A 26,157-nucleotide genomic window follows, 5' to 3' on the forward strand; every position below is an offset into this window, starting at 1 on the left:
AAGAAATGCTAAAGGAAGTTTTCGGCCTGAAGAGACTTGACATAGGATGGTAATTCAATAATAAAGAACACCAGAAATGGTGAAGAAGGGGGGTTAAATATAAAATAACATATATTTTTTCTTTTTTCTTCCTTTCTCTCAATTTCTTTAAAAGACATATGACAGTTAAAGCAAAATTGGAATATAATATTGGGACATGGAACATATGTAGATATAACATTTAGGATAAAAACAGCATAGAGGATGAATAAAGGGAATTTGGAACTATACTGTTGCAAATTTCCTATATTTACATAAAGTGCTACAATATTAACTCAAAGTAAATTGTGAGAAATTAAGGATGCACACGGTAATCCCTAGAAGAAACACCTGGGGAAAAACAATTCAAAGAAGGATGTGTGCTAAAAAGCCAGTAGAGGAATTAAAATGGAATGCTAAAAAAATTTACTAACCCAAAAGAAGCCAGGAAAGGAGATCAGAGGAATAAAAAACATACCAGACAAACAGACCACAAATAACAAAAAAGTATCTCTAAATCCAACTATATCAATAATTACAGAGTATATAAAACGGACTAAGGATTCCAACTAGAAGACTGAGGTTAACACAACATTTTAAAAAGTCAAGACTGAGTTACATGCTGTCTACAAAAAAATATACTTTAAAAATAAAGACAAATAGAAGAACGAAGAAAATCCATCATGCAAACACTAAGCGTAAGAAAGCTGGAATGGCTACATTAATATCAGTCAAAACAGACTTCAAGACAAGGACTGTTACTAAAGATAAGAAGGGAATGAGAGATATTTCATAGTTATAAAAGGGTTAGTATATTTGGAAGACATAACAATTATGAATATGTATGTGCTTAAGAACAGAGTTTCAAAACACATGAAGCAACAAATACATACATCATGTCCAAGAGTATTTACCCAGGAATGTATGACTGTTTTAACATTAAAAAAAATAAGTCACTGTAATCCACCATATTAGCCAATAAAGGAGAAAAACTGTATGATCATCACAATATATGCACCAAATACAGCATCTGAAAAATTCAATAATCATTCAAAATAAAACTCAAATTGGAATAGAAGGGAACTTCCTCTACCTAATAAAAGGCATCTGTGTAAAACTTGCTGCTAACATCATACTTCAAGATGAAAAATGAACTCTTTCCCTGATTATTGGGAAAAAATATGAGTATTTGCTCTCATTACTTCTATTCAATATTGTATGAGAGGTCCCAGCCATTATCATAAGGCAAAGGGGGAAAAAGGCATAAAGATTGAAACAGAAGACGTAAAACTGTCCCTATTCACAGATGGTATGACTACATTCTTATACAGAAATACATTTCCATTGATAGCTATATATAGTGAATTCCATTTATTTAAGGTTTTTTTTAAAAAAAAAACATGAAATGCCTAAGATCTTTACCCTCAAAACTTCTATATTATTGAGGGAAAATGAAGACCTGAATAAATGAAAGAGATAACATTTATGAGTTGGTAGACTCAACATTGGTGAGATAAAAGTTCTCCCAAAATTGATCTTTGTATTAAGTGTATAATCCCAGGAGAAACTGAAAGGTGAGTCTAAAATTTATGTGGAAATGAAAAGGACCTAAAATAGCCAAACAATCTTGAAAAAGACCAAAGTTGGAAGACAACACTACCCGATCTCAAGGCTGACTAATAAACTATATAGTAATCAAGACCATGTTGGATTAGAAGTTCCTGCTGTGGCTCAGCAGGTTGAGAACATGACTAGTATCTATGAGGATGAGGGTTCGATCCCTGGCCTCTCTCAGTGATTGAGAGAGAATCAGGCGTTGCTGTACTCTGTAGGTCTCAGAGGCAAGGATCCTGCGTTGCTGTGGCTGTGGCGTGGGCTGGAGGCTGTGGCTGTGATTCAACCCCTAGCCCGGGAACTTCCACATGTGGAAGGACTTACTTTCCCCCAAAGAACCAACTTGACGACTCCATGGCTAATAGAATCTTGTGGGCCTTTTAAAGGTCCCCAATGGAGTTTATTTTATGCTAATATTATTTTGTGCATTTATACTATTCTTCTACTACACTGTGAGCTTCTCCAGGTATCCAGACACTCAATTTTATCTAACTTTGTCTTTAACACCTGTTTTAATCCATATCTGTAGTTTGTCTTAAGTAGTAGCTATCAAAACAATGACGATTATGCATCTTGAACAACCATAACTTCAACCCTCATGGGCATCAATGAAATGTAAGGCCACAAAACTTCCTTCCCCAAATAACCTACCCAAGGTGGAGGGCTGGCTGATTTTCGGTGACACCCATTTTGGGGAGGACTCAGGATGGGGGGCCACGGGTTGCACTGGGCGAGTCTGTCTAGCTGCCAGTTTCATCAGACTCATTTGCCTCTTGTGAAATATTTCCTGCACATCGCTCAACTTCTGCAGGACTTTCTGGGCTTTGACCTGTGGGAACAAAAGCAGATCTTGAGCTGACTGCTCTGCACTGATCTTGAGGACATGAGGCAAGCCCTTTTTCTCATCTTCCCCTCCTCCCTGCCTCCTTATCTCCCTCAGGTGACCCTTCTCTGGGTATCCATATGTAGGTCATTGTACACATCCCCTTGTACAGAATTTGGCTCTAAAAGCCTATAGCTCCCACTTGATTAGCAGGGGTTGTACCCTTTTCAATACTGTATCTCCAGTCCCTAGAACACTGCCTAGCATAGAGTAGTGCTGAGTAAATATATGCTGAGTGGGTAAATGTTCCCTAAACCTTGTCCATTCATGGTAGAAAAGGATGCCACAGGCCATGAATGAGTGGCATTAGACCAACTTATAAACCAGGAGGATTTCAAAATAAGAAATGTACCCTAAATAAAGACCCTAATGGAGAAAAGACCTGTTAAGTGTTCTGGGGGAAAGAGGTAGCTAAATTCTGAGGTAGGTTCAAAGGAATCACAAGGACTTGTAATGAAAAGGACAGACATTTAAATTTTATTCTGTGAGACCCCTTTTCTATACAAAAGTAGGAAAGAAATAAATTAAAGGAATACCAGTGGAAAGGCGAAACTCAAACACGTTCTGATAACTGACTATACGCCCTAAGGCAGAGGTTCATAGCAGAACAAGAAACAAGACCTGTTTAACCTGAGTTTCCCCAAGTCCTGAATTCAGCTGAATACATTTCTTTCAACACAACATCCCTCTAGCACTAGTGGGTCCAGGAAGTGGGTAGACTTTTCTTTGTCATGCTGACTCCGACAGTAGATATTTCATGCTTTCCGGACAATCTGGTTTCTACTGCACCAACCTCGATATTGTAGCATAAAAGCAGTCATAGATAATAGATAATACATAAATGAATGAGAGAGGCTGTGTTCTGATAAAATTTGATTTACAAAAATAGGTAGCAAGCAGTTTTGGCCCACTTTGGAATCCAGTTTGCTGACTCCTACTCAGGTCTATGTTTAAAGGGTCTCTTCAGAGAATGTGCCTCTGGCCTCAGGAACCTCAGTTGTACAGTGGACTTCAGGTTCTGATAACATAACTATGAGTCTGAGTCCTCAGATAAGCCTAATTCTCTTATGTTAGGGTGATAGCAATGTCATTTTGTACTGTGGGGGGATGGTGATAAGACTTGGTGACCAGCCACTGCTACCCAGCCCTCTGGCCCAGAAATTGAGGAAACTGAGACATAAGGATTAATTGCTGCACAAAGATTGAGAAATCAGACTTAATGGATGACTGTCATATTGGTAGTGTGTGGTGGTCAGCTCTGGTGTGAGGTCAGTGTCACATGCTAGAGCCCAGTGAGTCACCACTTGGGCTGGACAGGACTCAGTTCACCTTAGCTCTTTTGCTGCATTCCCTTGAGATCTCAGGGTGAACTCTGAAAATAATTGTCATGAGGCAGTCAGAAGGGACTCTAAATTCCTAAATTGACTTGGGGGAAGTGGGTGCGAGATTAACAGCTGCATTCCCCTCTTTCCTTTTTTTCACTTGCAAATCCATTCTCTGTACCACAATCAGAATTGTCTAAAATGTAAATTATCTAACTTTACTGTTTAAAAGCCCTGCAGGAGCTCCCTGCTGCATCAGACCCCTCATGCTGAGCACTGGGCTCTTCAGGACTTGACCCTGATTTCCCTGTCTTACCTCCCGGCAGTACCCACCCCTTACATTCCAGCCTCGAGCTGCCAGAGTTCCTATAGTGCTTGTTTCCAGCCTCTCTGTCTTTGCACTTTCTGTTCCTTCTGCTGCAGTTCCCTTCCCCTACTTTGTCTTCCCTAAAAATGCCTACCTAGTTTTCCAGACCAAATTTAGGCATCCTCTCCTACACATACCCTGGCCTCCCCAGGCTGAGCTGAACATTCCTCCCCTGGGTGCCTCACAGTTCCTTCTATTCTATATGCTCTTGGACCAAGGAGCATTTACTGGGGACATGTTGTCTTCAACCAAACTGCTAGGACCTTGATATAGGAGTTGTGGCTGTCATTACTGATTCCCAGAATAAAGTGCAAACTGGATAGCCAATGAATATTTAAAGAATTGAATTCTGTTATTTGCTACTGAGATTATTTCATTCCCTGGACTGGGTAGTGAAAATGAACGAAGGAGAAAAATCAAAACAGTAACACTAAAAGGGTAGCACAACAGCAATGTATTAGGAAAAATCACTTGTGGAGAGTATATTGTCAGACAGAGACAAAGTGGCCACTAATAAGAACGAAAGTATAATTGCTGATGTCGTTTTGGTAATTACTATGTCTTAAATGTAACACAGTCAATCTTTTAGACAGAGTACTTGTTTTTTTAGAAATAAATTTTATTTTTGATTTTTTGTCTTCTTTTTTTTTTTTAGGGCTGCACCCGTTGCATATGGAGGTTCCCAGGCTAGGGGTCAAATTGGAGCTGTAGCCGCCGGCCACAGCCGCAGCCACAGCCACAGCAATGCGGGATCTGAGCTGTGTCTGCGACCTACACCACAGCTCCCAGCAATGCCAGATCCTTAACCCACTGATCAAGGCCAGGGATCAAACCGGCATCCTCATGGATGCTAGCCGGGTTCATTAACCATTGAGCCATGACAGGAACTACAGAAATAAACTTCATTTTTTAGAACAGTTTTAGATTTGCAGTAAAATTGCAAAATAGTATAGAGAGTTCCCATATATATATACTACACTCAATTTCCCATATGATTAATATCTTATGTTAGTATGGTACATTTGGTACAATTAATGAACCAATATTGACACACTACATTATTAAAATAAATTATTATTTGTCTTTAGGGCCACATCCGTGGCATACAGAAGTTCCCAGGCTAGGGGTCAAATCAGAGTTATAGCTGCCAGCCTACACCACAGCCACAGCAACGCTGGATCCTTAACCCACTGAGTGAGGCCAGGGATTGAACCCACATCCTCATGGATACTAATTGGGTTCATTACTTCTGAGCCATGATGGGAACTCCCTAAAATAAATTATTATTAAATCAAATACATAGTTTAGATTTTCTTAGTTTTTACCTAATAAATCTTTTTTCCCCCAGGGTTCCATCCAGGATACCATATTACAATTAGTTGTTATGATTTTTTTAGGCTTTTCTTGACTGCGACAGTTTCTCAACTTTTCCTATTTTTGATGAACTTGACTGTTTTGAGGAGTACCGGTCAGGTATTTTGTAGAATGTCTCTCAGTTGGGATTTATATGATGTTTTTCTTATGATTAGATTGGAGTTATAGGCTTTTTTGGGGAAGACCACAGAAATAAAGTGCCATTTTCATCACACCATATCAAGCGTATACACTTGTTGGAGTTCTTGCTGTGGTGCAGTGGGTTAAGGATCTGCTGTTGCCACAGCTGTGGTCTAGTTGCAGCTTCAGCTTGGAGTTGACCCCTGGCCTGGGAACTTCCACATGCTGTGGGTGTGGATTAAAAAAAAAAAAAAAAGGTATATACTTATTTACATGACTTAAGACTCTTGATGCTGACCTTGATCACCTAACCATGTTTGTTAGGTTTCTCCACTGTAAAGTCACTCTTATTTCTTCCTTCTTATTCTGTACTCTTTGAAAGAATGTCTCTGCGTGCAGCCCACACTTAAGGAGTGAGGAGTCATGCTCCATTCCCTCCAGGCCAGCATATCTACATAAATAATTTGGAATTCTTCTGCATGGGAGATTAGGTTTCTTTTCCCCATTTCCTTATTTATTCTATCATGTATTTATATCACAATGGATTCATGATACCTATTTAATACTTTGGGTTGTAACCCAATACTACTTTGTGAATTTTGTTCCTCAAATTGCTCCAGCATTGGTCATGGGGAGCTCTTTCAACTCTCTCCTATGTTACACATTGTGGTTTGCTTTGTTTTGTCTTGAGCAGTTTCTTATTTTCTGGCACTAAAAGATGCTCTAGGATCATCTTCTTTAAAAAACCGAAGTATAGCTGATTTACAATATTATATTAGATTCAGGTATACAACACAGTAATTCAGTATTTTGCCTGTGCTCTATTCCCTGTGCTATACAATATAACCTTGTGGCTTATTCATTTTATACACAATACTTTGTACCTCTTAATCCTCTACCCCTATCTTGCCCTCCCCCTGCTTTCTTCTCCAACTGATAATCACTAGTCTGTTCTTTATATCTGTGAATCTGTTCCCATTTTGTTACATTACCTTCATTTGTTTTATTTTTTAGATTCCACATATAAGTGATTTGTCCTTCTCTGACTTATTTCATTAAACATAATACATACTGCATAATACTCTAGGTCCATCCACATTTTGCAAATGGCAGAATTTCATTCTTTTAATGGCTGGATAATACACACACTCTTCTTTATCCATTCATCTATTGTTGGGCACTTAGGTTGCTTCTATATCTTGGCTTTGTAAATAATAGCCAAGAACAATGGGGTGCTCCTACGAACACTGGGGTGCTCCTACAAACACTGGGGTACAGGTGAATTAGTGTTTTCATTTTCTTTGGAGAAATACCTAGTAGTAGAATTGCTGGATCATCCAAATTTCTATTTTTAGTTTTTTGAGGAAACGCCATACTGTTTTCCATAGTGATAGCACCAATTTACATTGTCACCAATAGGTAAAAAGGTTCCACTATCTCCACATCAATGCCAACATTTGTTATTTTGTTGATAGCCATTCAGACAGAACTAAAGTGATATCTTACTGTATTACTGATTGCATTTCTCTGATGGTTAGCGATGCTGAGCATCTTTCCATGTATCTGTTGGCCATGTGTATGTGTTCTTTGAAAAAAATGTCTATTTGGGTCTTCTGCCCATTTTTCAATTTTTTTTTTCTTTTTTGCTTTTTAGGCCCAAACTCACAGCATACGGAAGTTCCCAGGCTAGGGTCAAATCGGAGCTACAGCTGTCGACCCACACCACAACTACAGCAACACCAGATCTGAGCCATGTCTGTGACTTACACCAAGCTCATAGCAGTGCCAGATCCTTACCCACTGAGCAAAGCCAGGGATCAAACCCACCTCTTCATGGATACTAGTCAGATTTGTTTCTGCTGCACCACAACAGGAACTCCCAGGTTGGTTTTTTTTTTTTTTTTTAATATGTATTTCATGAGCTGTTAATATATATATTTTGGATATTAAGTGCTTATCAGTCATACCATTTGCAAATATTTTCTCCCATTCAGTTGGCTGTCTTTTGGTTTTGGTACTGGTTCTCTTTGCTATGCAAAAGTTAAGTTTAATTAGATACCATTTGTTTATTTTTGCTTTTGTTTCCTTTGTCTTAGGAGACAAATTTGAAAAATACTGCTACAATTTATGTCAAAGAACATTCTGCATTTATCTTATTCTAGGAATTTTATAGTTTCTAGTCTTACATTTAGGCCTTTGATCCATTTTGAGTTTATTTTTGTATACAGTATGAGAAAATGTTCTAATTTTATACTTTTACATGTACCTGTCCAGTTTTCTTAGCATCACTTATTGAAGATACGGCCTTTTATCCATTGTATAGTCTTCCCTTCTCCATCATAGATTAATTGACCATGAGTGCATGGGTTTATTTCTGGGCTATTTATTCCCTTCCATTGCTTTACATGTTTGTTTTTTGTGCCATATCATTTAGATTACTATAGCTTTGTAGTATAGTCTTTAGTCAGGGAGCATGATACCTCCAGCTTTGTTCTTTTTTTCTCAAGATTTCTTTGGATATTTGTGGTCTCTTGTGGTTTCATATATATTTTAGGACTATTTGTTCTAGTTACATGGAAAACGTCATGAATATTTTGATAGGGATCACATTAAATCTGCAGATAGCTTTGGGTAGTTGGACATTTTAATAATATTAATTCTTCAAATCCATAAATGGAGCTTTCTTTCCATTTCTATCATCTTCAATTTGCTTCATCAGTGTTTTATAGTTTTCAGAGTATAGATCTTTCACTTCCTTGGTTAAGTTTATTCCTAGGTTTTTTTTCTTTTTTTTTTTTGATGCAATTTAAAATGGGATAGATTTCTTGCCTTTTCTTTCTGATAGTTCACTTTAAATGTATAGAAAAGAAACAGATTTCCATATATTAATTTTATACCCTGCAACTTCACTGAATTCATTTATTAGTTCTAATAGTTTTTTGGTGGAGATCTTAGAGGTTTCTATTTACAGCATCATGTCATCTGCAAATAGTGACAGTTTTACTCTTCCCTTTATATTTGAATGTCTTTTAATCATTTTTCTTGTCTAACTGGTATGGCTAGGATTTCCACTGCTATGTTAATAGGAGTGGCAAGAATGGGAATCCTTATCTTGTTCCTATTTTTGGAGGAAGAGCTTTTAGATTTTTACTGTTTAAAATGATGTTAAAGTTTTTCAAAAACAAGTTGTTCCTTATTTTTCCAACTCTATTAAAAACTTTCAACTTTTCACTCTGTGCGTCCAATTCTTTTCCTGAGTTCTTTGATCATCCTGACAATCATTACCCTGCACTCTTTCTTGGGTAGACTGCCTATCTCCAGTTCACATAGTTGTTATTCTTATCTTCTTCTTTCGTATGGAACATGTTCCTCTGCTGTTTTATTTTGCCTAAGTTGCTATTTGTATTTTTATGTTTTTGGTAGGTTAGTTATATTTCCTGACCTTGCAGAAGTGGCCTTCTGTAGGAGACATCCTATGTGTCCCAGCAGTGTACTCCCCTCTGATCATCCAAGCTATATGCTCTAGGGTTCCCCCAAGATGGTTGTGTGGGTCATTCTGCTGTGGTGGGTTGACTATGTGGATGGTCTGGTGTGCTTGGTTGGTCCCTAGTATAGTTGACTGCCAGGACCCACCTTGTGTGGAGGCTGCTGGCTTCTGGTTGGCAGGACCTGGTCACATGGCTGACTACAGAACCCCGGGGGGGCTAGTGTTGGCTCACTGGTAGGTGGAGTCAGTGTCCAGAAGACTCCAAGGCTGTTCACCCACTGGTGGGTGAAGCCAGCTCCCAAGTTTAGTATTGAAAGGTATAGCCAGGTCCTAGAATTTGGCTGTAAGGCCCAGAGATCCCAGAGGTGGTGGTCAGATTGTGTGTAAGGTCCAGGGTGTCCAGAAGCTTATGTTGGCCTGCAAGTGAGCAGGGCTGGGGCCCAGCTGTTCTTATGGCAGGATTTGGACTACTATGGGCAGACTAGGCCTGCAAACTGTCAGACTATGATTTTCTTGCACCTGGTATCTGCCCCGTGGCTGGTGAGGCTGATCCAGGGATTAGAGTAGACTTCCTAGAGGGCAGGGCAGGTGCCTGCCCACTGGTGGATAGAGCTGGGCCCTGGCCCTCTGATTGGCAAGTCTATCTCTAGAGGATGTCTAGAGGCAACTGTGGGCTCAGGAAGTCTTTAGGCAGCCTGTCTGATGGTGGGTGGGGCTGACTCCACACCCAGTTAGTTGCCTGGCCAATCCCAACACTTGTGCCTAAAGGCCTTTGAGTGGGGCCAGGTCTTGACATTAATCAGCTAGAGGGGAGTATACTACAATAATGCCTGGCTGCACTAGTGTCATGGGAGAAGGCACTCCCAGGTATGGCTATCACCCATGTCTATGTTCCCAGAGTGAACCACAGCTGCTCTTCACTTCTCTGGAGACTCTCCAAGACTATTGGGTAGGTCTGGCCCAGGCTCCTATCAAATTGCTGTTTTGCCCTGGGTCCTAAAGCAGGTGAGATTTTGTGTGTGCCTTTAAAGAATGAATTCTCTACTTTCCTCAGCCCTGTGAGATTCCTAAAATTAAGCTCTGCTAGCCTTCAAAGCAAATGTTCTGGGGGCTTATCCTCCTGGTGCAGGACCCCTGGGCTGTGGAGCCCAATGTGGGGCTCAGAATTCTCATGCCTGCAAAATAATTATTCTCGTTTATGGGTTGCCCACCTGGGGATATGAAACAAGTCCACCTCTCCTAACCACCTTATCATGATTCCTTCTTTATGTCTTTAGTTGTATAAGATCTTTTCCTATAGGTTCTGGTCTTTTTCATCAATGGTTGTTCTGCAAATAGTTGTGATTTTGGTATGCTCATGAGAGGAGGTGAGCCCAGGGTCTTTCTACTCTGCCATCTTGGCCAGCCTCAAAAATAGCCTTTAATATGTTATGTTCCCTCTATACCAACTTTGATGAGAGATTTTTAAAAATTTTTATTATAGTTGATTTACAGTTGTTCTGTCAATTTCTGCTGTATAGCAAAGTGACCCAGTCATACATATATACACACTCTTCTTCTCACATTATCTTCTATCATGTTGTATCACAAGAGATGATGAGAGTTTTTTATCATGAATGCATACAGGATTTTGTTAAATGCTTTTTCTGAATCTACTGAGATGATCATGTGATTTTTATCCTTCCTTTGTTAACGTGGTTATCACACTGATTGATTTGTAGATATTAAATGCTTCCCTGGGGTTAATTCCACTTGATCGTGATGTATAATTCTTTTTATATACTGTTGAATTCAGTTTGCTAATACTTTTTTGAGGATTTTTGCACCTATATTCATTAGAGATATTGGCCTGAAATTTCCTTCATTTTGACAGTGTCTTTGGCTTTGATAATCAGGTAATATCAGGTGGTTTCATAGAATGAATTTGGGAATTCTCCCTCTTTTTCAATTTTTTGGGATAGTTTGAGAAAGGCAGGTATTACCTCTTCTTTATATGTTTGGTAGAATTCTCCTGTGAAACAATCCAGTCCTAGACTTTTGTTTCATGAGGTTTTTAAAAAATTATTATTATTATAAATTCAACTTTAGTGCTAGTGACTGGCCTGTTCAGACTATTTCCTTCTGAAAGAAGCAAGTCTCAGAAGACTGTACGCTTCTAGAAATTTATGCATTTCTTTTAGGTTGTCCAATTTGTTGGCACATAACTGTCTGTAGTATTCTTTTATGATTTTTTTGTATCTCTGTGATATTGCTATTCCTTTTTTTTTTTTTTTTTTTTTTTCTTTTTAGGGCTGCACATGCAGCATGTGTAAGTTCCCAGGCTAGGGGTCAAATTGGAGCTACAGCAGCTGGCCTATGCCGCAGCCACGGTAATGCGGGATCTGAGCCATATCTGTAACCTACACCACAGCTCATAGCAATGCTGGATCCTTAACCCTCTGAGCGAGGCCAGGGATTGAACCTGCATCCTCATGGACACTAGTCGGATTAATTTCTGCTGTGCCACATTTCTTATTTGTTAATTTGGGTCTTCTCTTTTTTTTTTTTTCTTGATGAGCCTAGATAAAAGCTTTTCAACTTTATCTTTTAAAAAACTAGCTCTTGGCTTCATTGATCTTTTCCATTGTTTTGGGGATTTTATTTATTTCTTCCCTGATCTTTATTACTTCCTTTCTTATGATAACTTTGGGCTTTGTTAGTCTTTTTTAAATTCCTTTAGATGACAAGTTAAGATTTTTCCTATTTTTTTATTTTTTTTAAATTAAAAAAATTTTTTTTAATTTGTGTTTTTGCCTTTTCTTGGGCCGCTCCCACAGCATGTGGAGGTTCCCAGGCTAGGAGTCTAATCAGAGCTACAGCTGCCGGCCTACACCAAAGCCACAGCAACATGGGATATGAGCTACGTCTGCAACCTACACCACAGCTCATGGCAACGCCAGATCCTTAACCCACTGAGAGAGGCTAGGGCGAACCCGCAACCTCATGGTTCCCAGTTGGATTCGTTAAGCACTGCGCCATGATAGGAACTCCAAGATTTTTCTTATTTCTTGGGGTAGTCCTGTATCATTATAAACTTACTGCTTAGAACTACTTTTGCTTGCTATGTGCCATAGATTTTGGAAAATTGTGTTTTTATTTTCATTTGTTTTGAGGTATTTTCTAATTTCCTCTTTGATTTCTTCCTTGACTCATTGGTTTTTTAGTAGCATGTTGTTTAGTCTCTATGTGTTTGAGTTCTTCCCATTTTTCTTCCTGTAATTGATTTGTAGTTACCATTGTGGTAAAACAAAACAAAACAACAAAAAACCAAAAAGAAACAAAAAAAAAAAAAAACAGGCTGATATAATTTCTATCTTCTTAAATTTGTTGAGAATTATTTTCTGGCTGTCATGTAATCCATGCTGGAGAATGTTCCATACGCACTTGAAAAGAATGTTTTTTTTTTGTTTTTTGTTTTTTGGTTTTTTTTTTGTCTTTTTGCTATTTCTTTGGGCCGCTCCTGCGGCATATGGAGGTTCCCAGGCTAGGGGTCGAATCGGAGCTGTAGCCACTGGCCTACGCCAGAGCCACAGCAACGCGGGATCCGAGCCATGTCTGCAACCCACACCACAGCTCACAGCAACGCCGGATCGTTAACCCACTGAGCAAGGGCAGGGACCGAACCCGCAACCTCATGGCTCCTAGTTGGATTCGCCAACCACTGCGCCACGACGGGAACCCCCCTGAAAAGAATGTTGTATGCTCTCCTGCTTTTGGAAAGAATGTCCTGTGAATAGAAGTCTAAATGGTCTAATGTGCCATTTAAGAGCATTGTTTCTGTACTGATTTTTCCGTCTGGATATTTTGTCCATTATTGTGAGTGGGGTGTTAGAGTCACCTACTATTACTGTATTATTGTGGAACTCTCCTTCTCTGTCTGCTAATATTTGCTTTACATATTTAGGTGTTCCTATATTAGGTGCATATATGTTAACAAATACTATATCCTCTTCCTGTATTGATCCCTTTATCACTATATGATGCCCTTCTTTGTTTTTTGTTACAGACTTTGTTATAAAGTCTATATTGCCTGAGATGAGTATTGCTACCCTAACTTTCTCATTGTTTTCATTTGTATGAAATACCTTTTCTATCCTCTTATTTTCAGTCTGTTTATCTTTAGCTCTGAAGTGAGTCTCCTGTAAGCTGCATATAGAGAGATCTTGTGTTTTTTTTTTAATCCAGTCAGTCAATCTTTTGATTGGAGCACTTAGTCCACTGACATTTAAGGTAATTATTGATAGTTTTGTATTTATTGGCATTTTTTACTTGTTTTCTGGTTGCTTTTGTAGTTCATCTCTCTTCTTCCCTTGTGGTTTTATGATTTTCTTTAGTGGTATGCTTATGTTCCTGTCTCTGGTTTTTGTGTATCTGTTATAGGTTTTGTTTTGTGGTTACTATGAGGTTCATATATGTTGACCTGTAACTATATCTACTTGTTTTAAACTGGTACTCATTTAAGTTCAGACACATTCTAAAGAGCTACATTTTTTTTTTAACTGAGCTCCCTCATGTTTTGTGTCTTTGATGCCGTATTTTGTATCTTCATATGTATCCCTTCACTATTTACTGCAGTTAAGAGTTAATTTTACAATTTCTTGTGTTTTAATAGTCATACTAGCTTATTTAAATGGTTGATCCACAGCCTTTACTATATATTTGCCTTTACTAATAGAATTTTTCCTTTCTATAGATTTTTACTTCTTGTAGCTTTTTCCTTTCCACTTAGAGATGACCCTTTAACATTTCTTTTAGGGGCTATTTAGTGTTAATAAACTCTTACTAGTTTTTGCTCATCTGAGAAGTTCTTTATTTCTCCCTCAATTCTAAAAGATAATCTTGCTGGGAAGAATATTTGTGTTATAGGTGTTTCCCTCTTAGCACTTTATATCTATCACAGCCACTCCCTCCTGGCCTATAAAGTTTCTGCAGAAAGTTAGCTGATAGCCTTATGGTTCCCCTGTATATCACTCTTTTTTTTTTTTTCCTTTTGTTGCCTTTAGAATTCTCTCTTTATCTCTGTCATGTTAATTAAAATGTCTTGATGTGAGTCTCTTGGGTTCATCTTGTTTAGGACCCTCTGTGCTTCTAGTACCTGGATATCTGTTTCCTTCATCAGGTTCAGGAAGTTTTCAGCCATAATTTCATCAAACACATTTTCAACCCCTTTCTATCTCTCTTCTCCTTCTGGGACCCCTATAATGCCATTGTTGCTACACTTGATGCTGTTCCAGAGTTCCTTATTTATCTTCATTTTAAAAATGTTTTTCTTTTTGCTCTTCTGATTAGGTGATTTCCATTATACTGTTTTCCAGATCATTTATGTGTTATTTGGTATCACCTAGTCAGCTGCTAATAACTTCTGGTGTGTTTTTCATTTCAGTTATAGTATTCTTCAGTTCTGACTGGTTCATTTTTAAATAAGTATTTTCTAGTTCTTGTTAATATTTCCACTGTGTTTATCTATTCTTTTACCTATTTCAGTTAGCATTCTTATTACTAATGCTTTGAACTGTTTATCTGGTAAATTATTTATCTCTGTTTCATTATGAGCTTTTTTTCCATTTTTTTTCATTGTTCTTTCATTTGAAACAAATTTCTCTATCTTCTTATTTTGCTTAACTTTTTCTGTCTTTATTCAATTAGGTGAAACAGTTATATATCCTGCTCTTGAAGGAGTTTCCAAGTGTGGGAGCATCCCTACTCAGTTTGCATGTGCCCAGTGGCTTTGGTGGGAGGGCTGGATCTGACATGAGCACAAGTCCCATCTTTCCTCTCGGTGTGCTGGCAGAACCAGGTGTGAGGCAGGACTTCTCCTCTGCTCAGTGGCCATCACCACCCTATTGGGTGCAAAGTCTGATCCGAAATTGCTGGAGCAGAAGCCCTAAGGGTTGGGTCCAAGCTGATACTGTTTCCTCTAAGTGTGTGCTCTCCATCTCCTACTAGCATTGGTACCTTTGCCCCCAAGTGAGCAGTGCTGGAGCAAGAGGGGCCAGAATGGGTATCTGGTGCAGGCAGGAATGTGTGCTGGGGTGTCCCTGGCACATCAGTCAAGAGTTCCAGACTGCTCTGGATCTATCTCCTCCATGAGCATGAGTCATGGCTGCCCTCACTCTGTTCAGATGCTGTGTTGGATCCAAGCAGCCTCATCCCCAACAACTGGGCATCTCTCTCCGCTGGGGCAGCTTCCATCCTAGTGTGGACCTATGCCATGGAGATAACAGGGCCAGAGCGATTGCTTGGCCTGGGGTGGGGTGTATGCTGGGGCAGTTGAGAGAAACTGGCCAGAACCCCAGGAAGTTTCTATCTGCTTCCTCTGCCTTGTTTCAGGAGTGTGCAAGCATGTGCACATTCTTCATTAGTGGAGTCCAAGTTTCTTACAGCCCCTCTGTCACTCCCATTGCATTTTTACAATTTTTTAAATTACATTTTTACAGATTGATGGTTATGTTTTTTATTTTATTTTTAATTGAAGTACAGTTTATTTACAATATTGTGTTAGTTTTTGGTGTACGGTACATATAGCAAATTGATTCATATTCTTCTCCATATGGTATATCCCAGCATATTGAATATAGAATATAGTTTCCTGTGCTCTCTTATTGTTAATCCATTCTATATAGAATAGTTTGCATATGATCCTTTTTATGTGTCGTTGGATCTCACAGGTTTTTAAACCAGCTAAGGGGACTCACCCTCCCAGTGTAAGACCCTGGGGTTGGGGCACCCAATATGTGGTTCAAACTGCTCACTCCCCAGGGTGCATCTCTGAGCACATCTAATTCCCTTCCTCCTCTGTGCCCCCTCCCAGGGGCATGGTCTTGCCCTGATTGCTTCTCTTCCCTTCCTACCTGATTCCAAGTGGGTCTTTTTTTTTTTTTTTTTTTTTTTTTTATGGCTTTGACTGAACAAGTGTCTTTCTCCCGGTCTCATTTGTTTTCAGTGAGACTTGCTCCACATGTAGATATAGTATTGATATGTTTGTTGGGGGTGATGAGCTCTGCATCCTCCTAGTCTGCCATCTTGATCTCCCTCTCTAGGATCATTCTATTTACTTCCTTTCCCAGCCCTAGGTACATCCAATTCTCCAAGGAGGCCAGTTCTCTTTTACTGGAGAATGGAATTAGAAACCAAGTTCTCAGTGGTGGGCATACTCATCGAAACTAGGGGTCTCACTGCTTCTATGCTCAGCATTAACTGTCCAAGTAAGAAGATACATGTGTCTATACCAATGTGTGTATATGCACATAAGAGGATTATTTCTATATGTAGAGAGTGCCAGTTTTGTCAACCAAGTCATTACTCCTCCATGGATAAAACTCTCTGACACAACAAGATATTTAAATATTATAACCTAGAATTTTACTCCAAATGAAAAGAAGAAAAAAATGTGTTTTGGAGATTTTTTTGGGTTCATTTTAGATTTTTAAAATACATTTTTTCTGGTCTTCTCCTTCCTCCAGAGGTGGTTTATTAAGTTGTATTCATTTCCTGGTGGATGGTGAGGTCAGGAAGTTTGCTAACACTGGCCAAAATGGCAGCTGTGGCCATAAGTCTCCCTAGTTGACCTGATGGACATGGAGCTAATGGACATGGAGCTGAGTGAGATTGTTATGCTTTAGGAATACGACTGGGGCTACCAATCATCCCGGGTCTACGATATAGCACTGACATTAGATGGACCTCCTCTTTGTCTTCTCTGCAGGGAAGTGGAAGGGTCCCTGTGTTAGAGGAAGACGACCTACCTAACCACCCTCACATTGTGACCTCAAGATCACGCCTTACCACCAAAACGCACTGGGAGGACTCAGGAAAAGAACATCACTGAGGCACAACCCCAAACTAAGTTGCCTCCACTGTACTTGGCCCTCTCTGCCACTTACCTGCCCACTTTTTCAGCAAAAGTAGATTGGACACAAGGCATAGAAACACAGAGATAGATAAAAATCTTGCCTCACAGAAGCTCCCAGTGTAATGAACAAAACAGATATTGAAAATAACCTACTAAGGGAGTTCCTGTTGTGGCGCAGGGGAAACGAATCTGACTAGGAACCATGAGGTTGAGGGTTCGATCCCTGGCCTCACTTAGTGGGTTCGGGATCCGGCGTTGCCGTGAGCTGTGGTATAGGTCGCAGATGCAGCTCGGATCTGGCATTGCTGTGGCTCTGGCGTAGGCCAGTGGCTACAGCTCCGATTAAACTCCTAGCCTGGAACCTCCATATGCTGCGGGTGAGGCCCTAAAAGGACAAAAAGACCAAAAAAACGCAAAAAACCAACCAAACGAACAAACAAAACTACTAGGGAGTTCCCTTCGTGGCTCAGGGGAAACAAATCTGACTAGCATCCATGAGGACGCAGGTCTGATCCCTGGCCTTGCTCAGTAGTTAAGGATCCAGCATGGCCACTGAGCTGTGGTATAGGTTGCAGACGCGGCTCAGATCCCGAGTTGCTGTGGCTGTGGCATGGGTCACCAGCTGTAGCTCTGACTTGACCCCTAGCCTGGGAACCTCCATATGCTGTGGGTACAGCCCTAAAAATACAAAACGTCAAACGACTAGGATACAGTATGCTGTGTATCATTTTGGAGCAAAGGCTCTTGGTCTGGATCCATGGATGGACTTCAAGGTGTTTTCTAAAATTAATTATAAAAAGTGATATTTGCTTCCCTACTACATCTCTCTCCACTGCTCTGTGTCCCACATACTGACCACTAGGGACGCCATCAGATGAGCTCACTAGATGCTCACGGGCTTTTAGCTGGATCTGTCCAATGGGATGCACCACCAGGAATCTGAGAGAGGGAGAGAGAAAAGTAGGGATATATATGTCTCCACCAGTGGTTAGCTTCTTCTGCTGAAGGCCACAGCTCTTACTGGTTCTTACAGTCACAGCTGCAGTGATTTCTGGGTTCCCCTTTGTTTTTCAGGCTTGGGGGTGATAACTGCTCCCTATTTCTTGCTAGCCCAGGGTGCTTCACCATCCCTACTGGATTCCCTAAATGTTGCCCTTATCTTTGTTAAGAAATGCCTACATTAAACTCCATTCAATCATTTGCAGTCTGCAGAGTCCTGAAAACATGTGAATCAGATTTTCAAAAGGATCTATGATCCAAAAGAGGTTAAAAAAAAAAAAAGTCCTTTCAGCAGAAGTACATATAAGGTGATGTAGATCTAAGAGGAAGGTGTGCTCTCTATAACTGCTGGCTTCACAGAAGAGTGCTCCTCTCAAAATGTAAATATTATTCCCCTGCTAAAACCCTTCACTGCCTCTTAGAATAAAGACCAAACTCCTTCCTATGTCCTAACTCATCTGGCCTTCTTCAATCTCACTTCAAACACTCTTCCCTTGTTCTCTGAACTCCAACCACCCTGACTTTTGGACTCTGCACTTGTGCCTGGCTCCCTCCAGCCTTGCAGCCAGGCATACGCTGATCCTTCTATCTGGAAAGGCTCCTCCATCTTCTCTACTCATTTTTCAGGGCTTGGTTCAAGTGACTCTTCCCAGGGGATTTCCAGGTTAGGTTCCTTTGTCAATACCCAATAGGACCCTGAATCCACCCTCCAGAGCACATATCTCAGCTTGCAACACATTTTTATGTTTTTTGTCTAATATTTATTAATGTCAATCTTTTCCATATATAAACTGTAAGTTCTATGAAAGATGGAACGACACCTCTTTCCACTCGTAAGTGTGTTCCTCAGCATTCAGCACTATGATACCTCAGAATGCTCACATGTATTTGGAGAGAAATGAATGACTGAAGGTGACATTTGAATCAGACCATGAAGAGTCAGTTTGCCAGGGCACACAGACCAGGAATTTAAGAAGCCACCTGATGGAGTTCCCCTGTGGCTCAGTGGGTTAAAAACCTACTATCTATGAGGATGCAGGTTCGATCCCTGCCCTCTCAGTGGATTAAAGGATCTGGCATTGCTATAAGCTGCAGTGAAGGTCACGGATGCAGCTTGGATCTTACATTGCTGTGGCTGTGGCACAGGCCAGCAGCTGCAGCTCTGATTTGACCCCTAGCCTGGGAACTTCCATATGCCATAGGTGCAATCCTAAAGAGAAAAAAAAAAAAAAAAAAAAAAAAAAAAGAACGAGAAAAGAAGCCACCTAAGGGCTCAAGAACTGGTTAACCATACATCCTACCTACATTTTCTTGGGCAACAGGCAAAATAATCCCCACATTTCTTTCCCCCAAACACAATCAAAATAACTCAGAAACATTACCTTTACATCAAGAGTGAGCATCAACTCAAACTGGTTGTAAAACTCCTTGGGGCTGGGCAACTGGTACTCCTTCACTGTACCCAGGAATGTCTCAATGTCATTCAAGGCAATGTCAACTCCCTCTCGGGAGTGGCACTTGTCTACAGCTTGGGATGCCAAGAGGTAGATTCCTGCTTCACACCACTGGCTGACCTTTTGGAAAGAAACACAGTGCCCTGTGCAGTTAGCCTACCCGCAACACAGCCCCCATAATCTTCAGGAAGTCCAAGTTCATATGGGGTCAACAAGGATTTTGAGACAATGGGAAACTGTCATGGGACAGCATCAAGTTTAGAGATCCAACCGCTGCAAATACAACCACGAGGTGGAGAAGCCCAAATCAATTTTACATCTGTATACTTTTCAGGGAAGTCACCCAGTCAAAAAATGAATCACATAAGCATTCTTTTTTACACTGACAGTAACTAACACATCTCCAAGAGGAGAGAATTGAATATTTTTACGTTTGGTCTAACACTTGCATTTATTAGCATTTAGCATTCCAAGGGAAGCATCTAAGAATGTAAAACTTTGTAACTCATAACTCAAATTTTCCAGAATGCTGAAATTAAATCGGGTAGGTAATGAACTCTAACAATTTAATTTTTTAACTTAAATGTAAAGACAGGGGCCCTTGTGCTATTTGAATATTTATGTGAAAAGAAGCTGCCAGGGCAATTACATCTGCAATTCCATTTACTGTGTGACCTGAAGAGCTATGTCAAACAACTATACAGAGAAAAAAGATCAAAAGGGAGCTCTCTAAAGTAGTTATCTCTATGTGGGAAAATCACGGGCAACTTAAATTGGTCTTTATTTTTTTTCCCTATATTATCTACACTGAATTTGTACTACTTTAAAAAAAAATTTTTTTAAACAAAGGCCCCCTTTTAAAAAAAATATTTATTTATTGTCTTTTTAGGGCCATACCCACAGCATATGGAGGTTCCCAGGCTAGGGGTCCAAGGCGAGCTATAGCTGCTGGCCTACACCACGGCTCATGGCAAGGCCGGATCCTTAACCCACTGAGCGAGGCCAGGGATCAAAACTGCGTCCTCATGGAGGCTAGTCAGATTTGTTTCTGCTGAGCCATGATGGGAACTCCCTGCACTACTTTTAGAATAGTAAAAAATAATAGAGATATTTAAAAGCCGATGATTACCACCTTGTGGGGCTGAGGAGGGGATGGTATGTAGGTCAGTGTCCATTAGTAACTTTTTTCTTCCTTCTGCCTCCATTTTTGGATTTTTCAAAACAATATGAACTATGTTTTGATACATACTGTGAAAAACTTCTCTTCAAATATCATGCCCATATCTGCAGAAAACACCAAGCTGGGGTCTTCTGCAGAGTCATAGATAGCAGCTACTTGCTTCCCAAAACACACACACTGCACACATGAGTATTAGGCTATTATCTTTGGAGCATAAATGGAGTGAGAAAAACAGCAGCTGATCCCACAGAGAGATCAGTGCACAAAGCAGGAACAGCTGTATTTCATTGACACTAAAATCCCTTTGGCAACGGGATGATGTGAATAGCCTGGGCGGGTGCCCCCAGCTCTCAGAGAGAAACAACTGTGGGAATGGAGCATGCTGACTCATGGCAGTGAGCTGTGAGCTGCCTAGGAACAGCTGAATAGCTGACAGGGAAGGCTCCAGAAATCACAGACCCTGCTGACTGGGAACTGGCCTCAGAGATCACCACTGAAGGGCAGTGGGGACCGCACCCTCTCCCTGTGAGCCCTCTGCATATACCACTGCTGTCTAGTTTAGGGGCCTCGAGTTTGCAATTTGGCGGTCCCAGCTTCAAATATGCCATCCCGTTTTCCTCATGTGTGGTCTTGGCCAATCTCTTATCCAGGCTTCTCAGTGTTGTCCATGTACCAGCTGCACCAAATCACCTGGGCACTTGATGAAAATACTGATTCCTGGGCATCATCCCAGTTTTACTGAATCAGAGTCTCCAGAGTGGTACATCAGGGAATCTGCAATTATAGCAAGCTCACCTCATGCACTCAATGTTTTGACCCACTGACTTAACCTTGCTGAGTATCAGTTTTGTCTCCATAAAATGAGACCATTAATATCTTCCTCATAGGTTGTCTTAAGGATTAAAGAGATGAGATAATTAAGCTCCTGGTAAGAACAGAGGGGATAGGAGTGTTTAATAGTCATTATTACTTTGGCTTCCTCAAAAGGATTTATGATCTGGTGCCTTTATATGAGTAGTGTTTTGCAAATACAGTGCTTGGTTCTCTGAACACCTGATGGGGAATCAAAAAATATCAGGGCCAGACCAAAACACACTCTTTACATCTGGGTCCACATGGAGGAAATGGACTTTAGTTCACTCTAATGGCATATGGTGGGATGGCTGGGGCATTTTTGACCTTCAATACCTCTATGATCTAGAATATGGACAGTTTTTAATGCCTCTTGAGCACTGTTTCACATGAAAGACTTTATCCTCTCAGCAACCATGAGGGGGAGGGAGGACAAATATGATTAAGAATGTTTTATATTTGCAGCAGAAACAAATCTGACTAGGAACCACGAGGTTGTGGGTTCAATCCCTGGCCTCGCTCAGTGGGTTAAGGATCTGGCATTGCTGTGAGCTGTGGTGTAGGTCACAGATGAGGCTTGGATCATGCGTTGTTGTGGCTGTGGCGTAGGCCAGAAGCTGTAGCTCCGATTTGACCCCTAGCCTGGGTACCTCCATATGCTGTGGGTGCGGCCCTAAAAAGCAAAAAAAAAAAAAAAAAGAATGTAAGAATGTTTCATAGAAAATTTTGCAGGAGTTTCTGTCATGGCTCAGTGGGTTAAGATTACCCAACTAGTATCCATGAGGATGCGGGTTTGATCCCTGGCCTCGCTCAGTGGGCTAAGGATCCAGTGTTGCCATGAGCTGTGGTGCAGGTCGAAGTTCAGATCTGGCATTACTGTGGCTATGGCTGTGGCTGGCAGCTGCAGCTCCAATTTGACCCCTAGCCTGGGTACTTCCACATGCTGCAGGTGTGGCCCTTTTAAAAAAAAAAAAGAAAATTTTGCAGACATCATGGTCACAGCTTTGTTTTGCTCACCTTGTCCAACTGTCTATGCAACTCCAAGGACTTTTCTAAAATGTCACATTTTTTCTTGTTTTCATTGATGAAGTCATCACAGAGATGCCTGAGCTCTGCACACCTGGGTCTGATGGAGTCCACTGCATAGTGGTGGTTTTGGATAAGCTGGTCCCCAATTACTGCAAGTAGCTGCGCCTTTTCCAAGGGTTCCTGCAAAGTAAACATCCACAGTCAAGCATCAGAAGCCAATTCAGTTTTTCAACTTCATCAATGAAAACAACAACAACAAAAAATGACATTTTAGAAAAGTCCTTGGAGTTGCATAGACAGTTGAAAAACTGAATTGAAAAACTTATGGTCTCCAGAGGAGACAGTTTGTGGGGGTGAGCGGATGTGCTTGGGTTGTGGGATGGAAATCCTGTGAAATTGAATTGTGATGATCACTATACAACTACAGATGTGATAAATTCATTTAGTAATTAAAAAAATAAAATAAGAAGCTAATTCAGGAGCTCCCGCTGTGGCACAATGGGATCTGTGGTGTCTTGGGAGCCCTGGGACACAGGTTTGATCCTTGGCCCGGCACAGTGGGTTAAAGATCTGGCACTGCCTGTAGCTGCAGCTTAGGTCACAACTGCAGCCTTGAACTGATCCCTAGCCCCAGAGCTCCATATGCTGTGTGGGGTGGCCAAAAATGGGAAAAAAAAAGAAGCCGCCAAATCACGGTGAGGCTGCTATTCCGTGTTTGGAACTGTGTGTTCCAAACACGGAGGTTTTAGGCTAGGGAAAAGTTGACCAGATTTTAGGCTAAGAGTCTGGGGGCTCGGGAACCTTGGAAAACACTGGGGTGGTTCAAGGTCCAGAGGAAGTCTAACCTAGTCCAGGGTCATTTGCACTCTGAAGAAGAGCAAATCATTCATTCAAATATTTGTTGAGTTGTGAGCTAGGCACTAAGGATATACTGTTAACAAGCCATGAATTTTCAGTTCAATGGAGAACTCAGATACTAAATAAATTGTACAAATAATTATTACAAGAGCATGAAGTGTTATACTGCACAGAACTGGAGTCTGAATCATCCTGTCAACTTAATGGAAAAGGAAAAGGGATAGACATATGGCCCTGAGGAGAGTGGGGAGTGAGCTGAGCCTGAGAAAATGGTAAAGCTATGGTTTTGGGCGAGTCTACGGGGGGATCATGAGACCCAAGAAATATGTTTGTCTAAACCTTTTCCTGCAACCCACAATGTCCCTGTCTGCTCTGACCTCGTCTGCTCAGCAACCGCATCTCCTACTTCTCTCTGCAGGGCTCACTTTATTCTAACTACATGTGCCATGTTTTCCTGTTTTTAACTCACTCATCATCTATTACTGAAGACCAAACATGTCCAGGTGCTTGGGGTTTGGTGGTAGACAAAGCAGGCAAAAATCTCTGCCCTTACAAAGCTTATATTTCATTAGGAGAGACAGGCAATAAATAAATATGTTAATAAAATAATATCTTAGATAGTGATGAATACTCTGGAGAAAAATCAAACAGGAGAAGGAGGGCAGGGAGTGCTTGTAGAAGAGCTGCTATTTTAAATAGGATGGTGAGAGGAGCTCACTGAGAAGGTACAAGCTGCAGCACAGAAGAGTTAACACAGCAGCCTGAGACTACTGTCCTTAGAAAGGCCTGCTTGCAAGGTTGGCCCTTGGCTGTCAGCTGGGAATGTCAGCTGGCAGGGTTCCTACCATTCCTAATGAGAATGGCTCACCGAATCTAAACTGTTCATGCAAACGATCTGTTTTATGCTGAACACCCGATTTCTTTCTGGGAGTCTGGAATTCTGCTATATACTAGTCAGAGGATACCTACATAACTATCTCTCAATAAAAACTCTGGGCAGGAAGCCCCTAGTAAGCTTTCCTCACTACGATGCTGTCTCAGCCCAGCAATCCACTGCTGGGGACATTACATGCATCCTGTGGGACTTCCCGGAAAAGTGGAAGCCAGCACCTGGTTTCCTCCAGACTTCACCCCACCCCCCCACCCCCCGCACCTTTTTCCCTTTGCTAATTTTGCTTGGTATTATTTCACTGTGATAAAACATGACCATGATCATAAGTACACGCTGAGTCCTGTAAGTTCTCCTAGCAAATCTTTAAGCCTGGGTGTGATCTTCAGGACCCTTGACACAGAAGCCAAGACCTGAAGTGAGGGACAACCACACAGCACTTAGCTGAGAGTGGGGGCATGTCTGACATGTTTGGGTAGCAGCAGGAGGCTACTATGACTGCAGCAGAGAAGCAAGGAGGAAAGGAGTAAGAGACAAGATCAGAGAGGAAAAAGGGGATCAGACCGGGAGGGCCTTGCTGCTACTGTGAGCACTTTGGTTCCATCCGTTGCGACATGGGATGTGCTGGAGGGTTTTGAGGAAAGGGTCTCATTCATGTTTTTGAAAGGATTACTCCAGATATGCTGTTGAGAATGGCAGAGGGAAAGCAGGGAGACCAGGTAGGAGGGCTACTGCAGTCACTCAGGTAAGAGGTATGGCTTCGACAAGGCTGGCAACTAAATTAGCTCCTGTCTCAGCACCCTTCCCTGGGATGCTCCTCCCAGGTCTAAGCTCTCGGCTTAGAATGAACTGATGAAGTCGGGGATGCAGTGATCTGCGTGGCTGACCTGAGTCAACACAGATGACTGCCACATCTCCAAAGGCCTCCAGGACAGAAGGCCCATATAGAACCTCGCTGACCACGTTGAACATCCAGGGTGCCACATCTGCCCTGGCTTAGCTTTTCATAGTAACCCAGGGAATCATGATGACTCCAAGGGTTGACAACTCTCCTTCTCTTAATTTACAGTGGTTAACGATTTTGACAATTTCAGGACACCTGCCCCCACCCAGCCAATCATGTGCAGAGCACAGCTTCTTCTTAATACTTTTTGAACCCTGAGCCCTTCTTCCCCTTGTCACTGTGTGTTCCGACCTTGATGCCTTCTGACTGGGACAGCCAGTCTCTCTGATTTCCTTTAGGCTTTCCTTCAAATCTCACTCCACAATACTGATGAAACAGCAATTCCATTACAACATCTATTCGTGTTTACATGACTCCCAAGCCTCAAATCCATTTGTGGCCTCCTGCTGTGTCCAGGAGGAAGTTTGAATCCCTGAGCCATGCACAGAAGGCCTTCATCATTTGTGTCATACCCGTGCCTCCTCCTCCTTCACTTCTGTCACCCTCATCCTCTGCTATAACCAGACTCATGGCCCATTTGTAGTTCCTCAAATATTTAGGCAGCCTCAGGCTCCATGCCATCTCTTGCCCTCTCTGCCTAGAAAACTCCCTCCTTCTCCCACCACTCCCTGCCCTGCCTCTTCACCCCTCACCAACCCCTCAATGTACCTACACTCCTCTGGAACTAACTCCGAATCACTTCGGAGTTCATTTTCTCCCAGAAACTTCCTTTGACTCCACCATTTTATTCCGATGGCTCACTTCCATGCTCCTATAACACTCTATGCCATTTTGTGATCAGAGCATGAAACTGACTGAGCTGTGGTCCGTTATCTATTTGCCCATACCATGCTACAGGCCCTTGTGGGCATGCACC

At 41.3% G+C, this 26,157-nt stretch overlaps 1 protein-coding gene across 25 annotated transcripts in view; it reads right to left on the reverse strand.

The window, feature by feature from the left end:
- Window positions 1–26,157, reverse strand: part of MCF2L2 (MCF.2 cell line derived transforming sequence-like 2) — a 250,868-nt gene that overhangs the window by 116,354 nt on the left and 108,357 nt on the right. For all 25 annotated transcript variants that reach the window (XR_014824428.1, XR_014824429.1, XR_014824430.1 and 22 more), the window contains 3 exons: window positions 22,579–22,770; window positions 19,458–19,649; window positions 2,284–2,461 (listed from right to left, as the gene is read on the reverse strand). Coding sequence is in view for 14 of the 25 variants with exons in the window: in XM_084990481.1 (XP_084846607.1) it covers window positions 2,284–2,461; window positions 19,458–19,649; window positions 22,579–22,770 (562 nt within the window). In the remaining 11 variants the exon portion in view is untranslated. The remainder of the gene's footprint in view (window positions 1–2,283; window positions 2,462–19,457; window positions 19,650–22,578; window positions 22,771–26,157) is intronic.

The sequence above is a fragment of the Sus scrofa genome, chromosome 13 (assembly GCF_054392235.1).
Source record: "Sus scrofa isolate SSC_HxYL_T2T_F1_AM1 chromosome 13, Sscrofa_HxYL_maternal_Yorkshire_Landrace_v2.0, whole genome shotgun sequence".
Taxonomy (NCBI): domain Eukaryota; kingdom Metazoa; phylum Chordata; class Mammalia; order Artiodactyla; family Suidae; genus Sus; species Sus scrofa.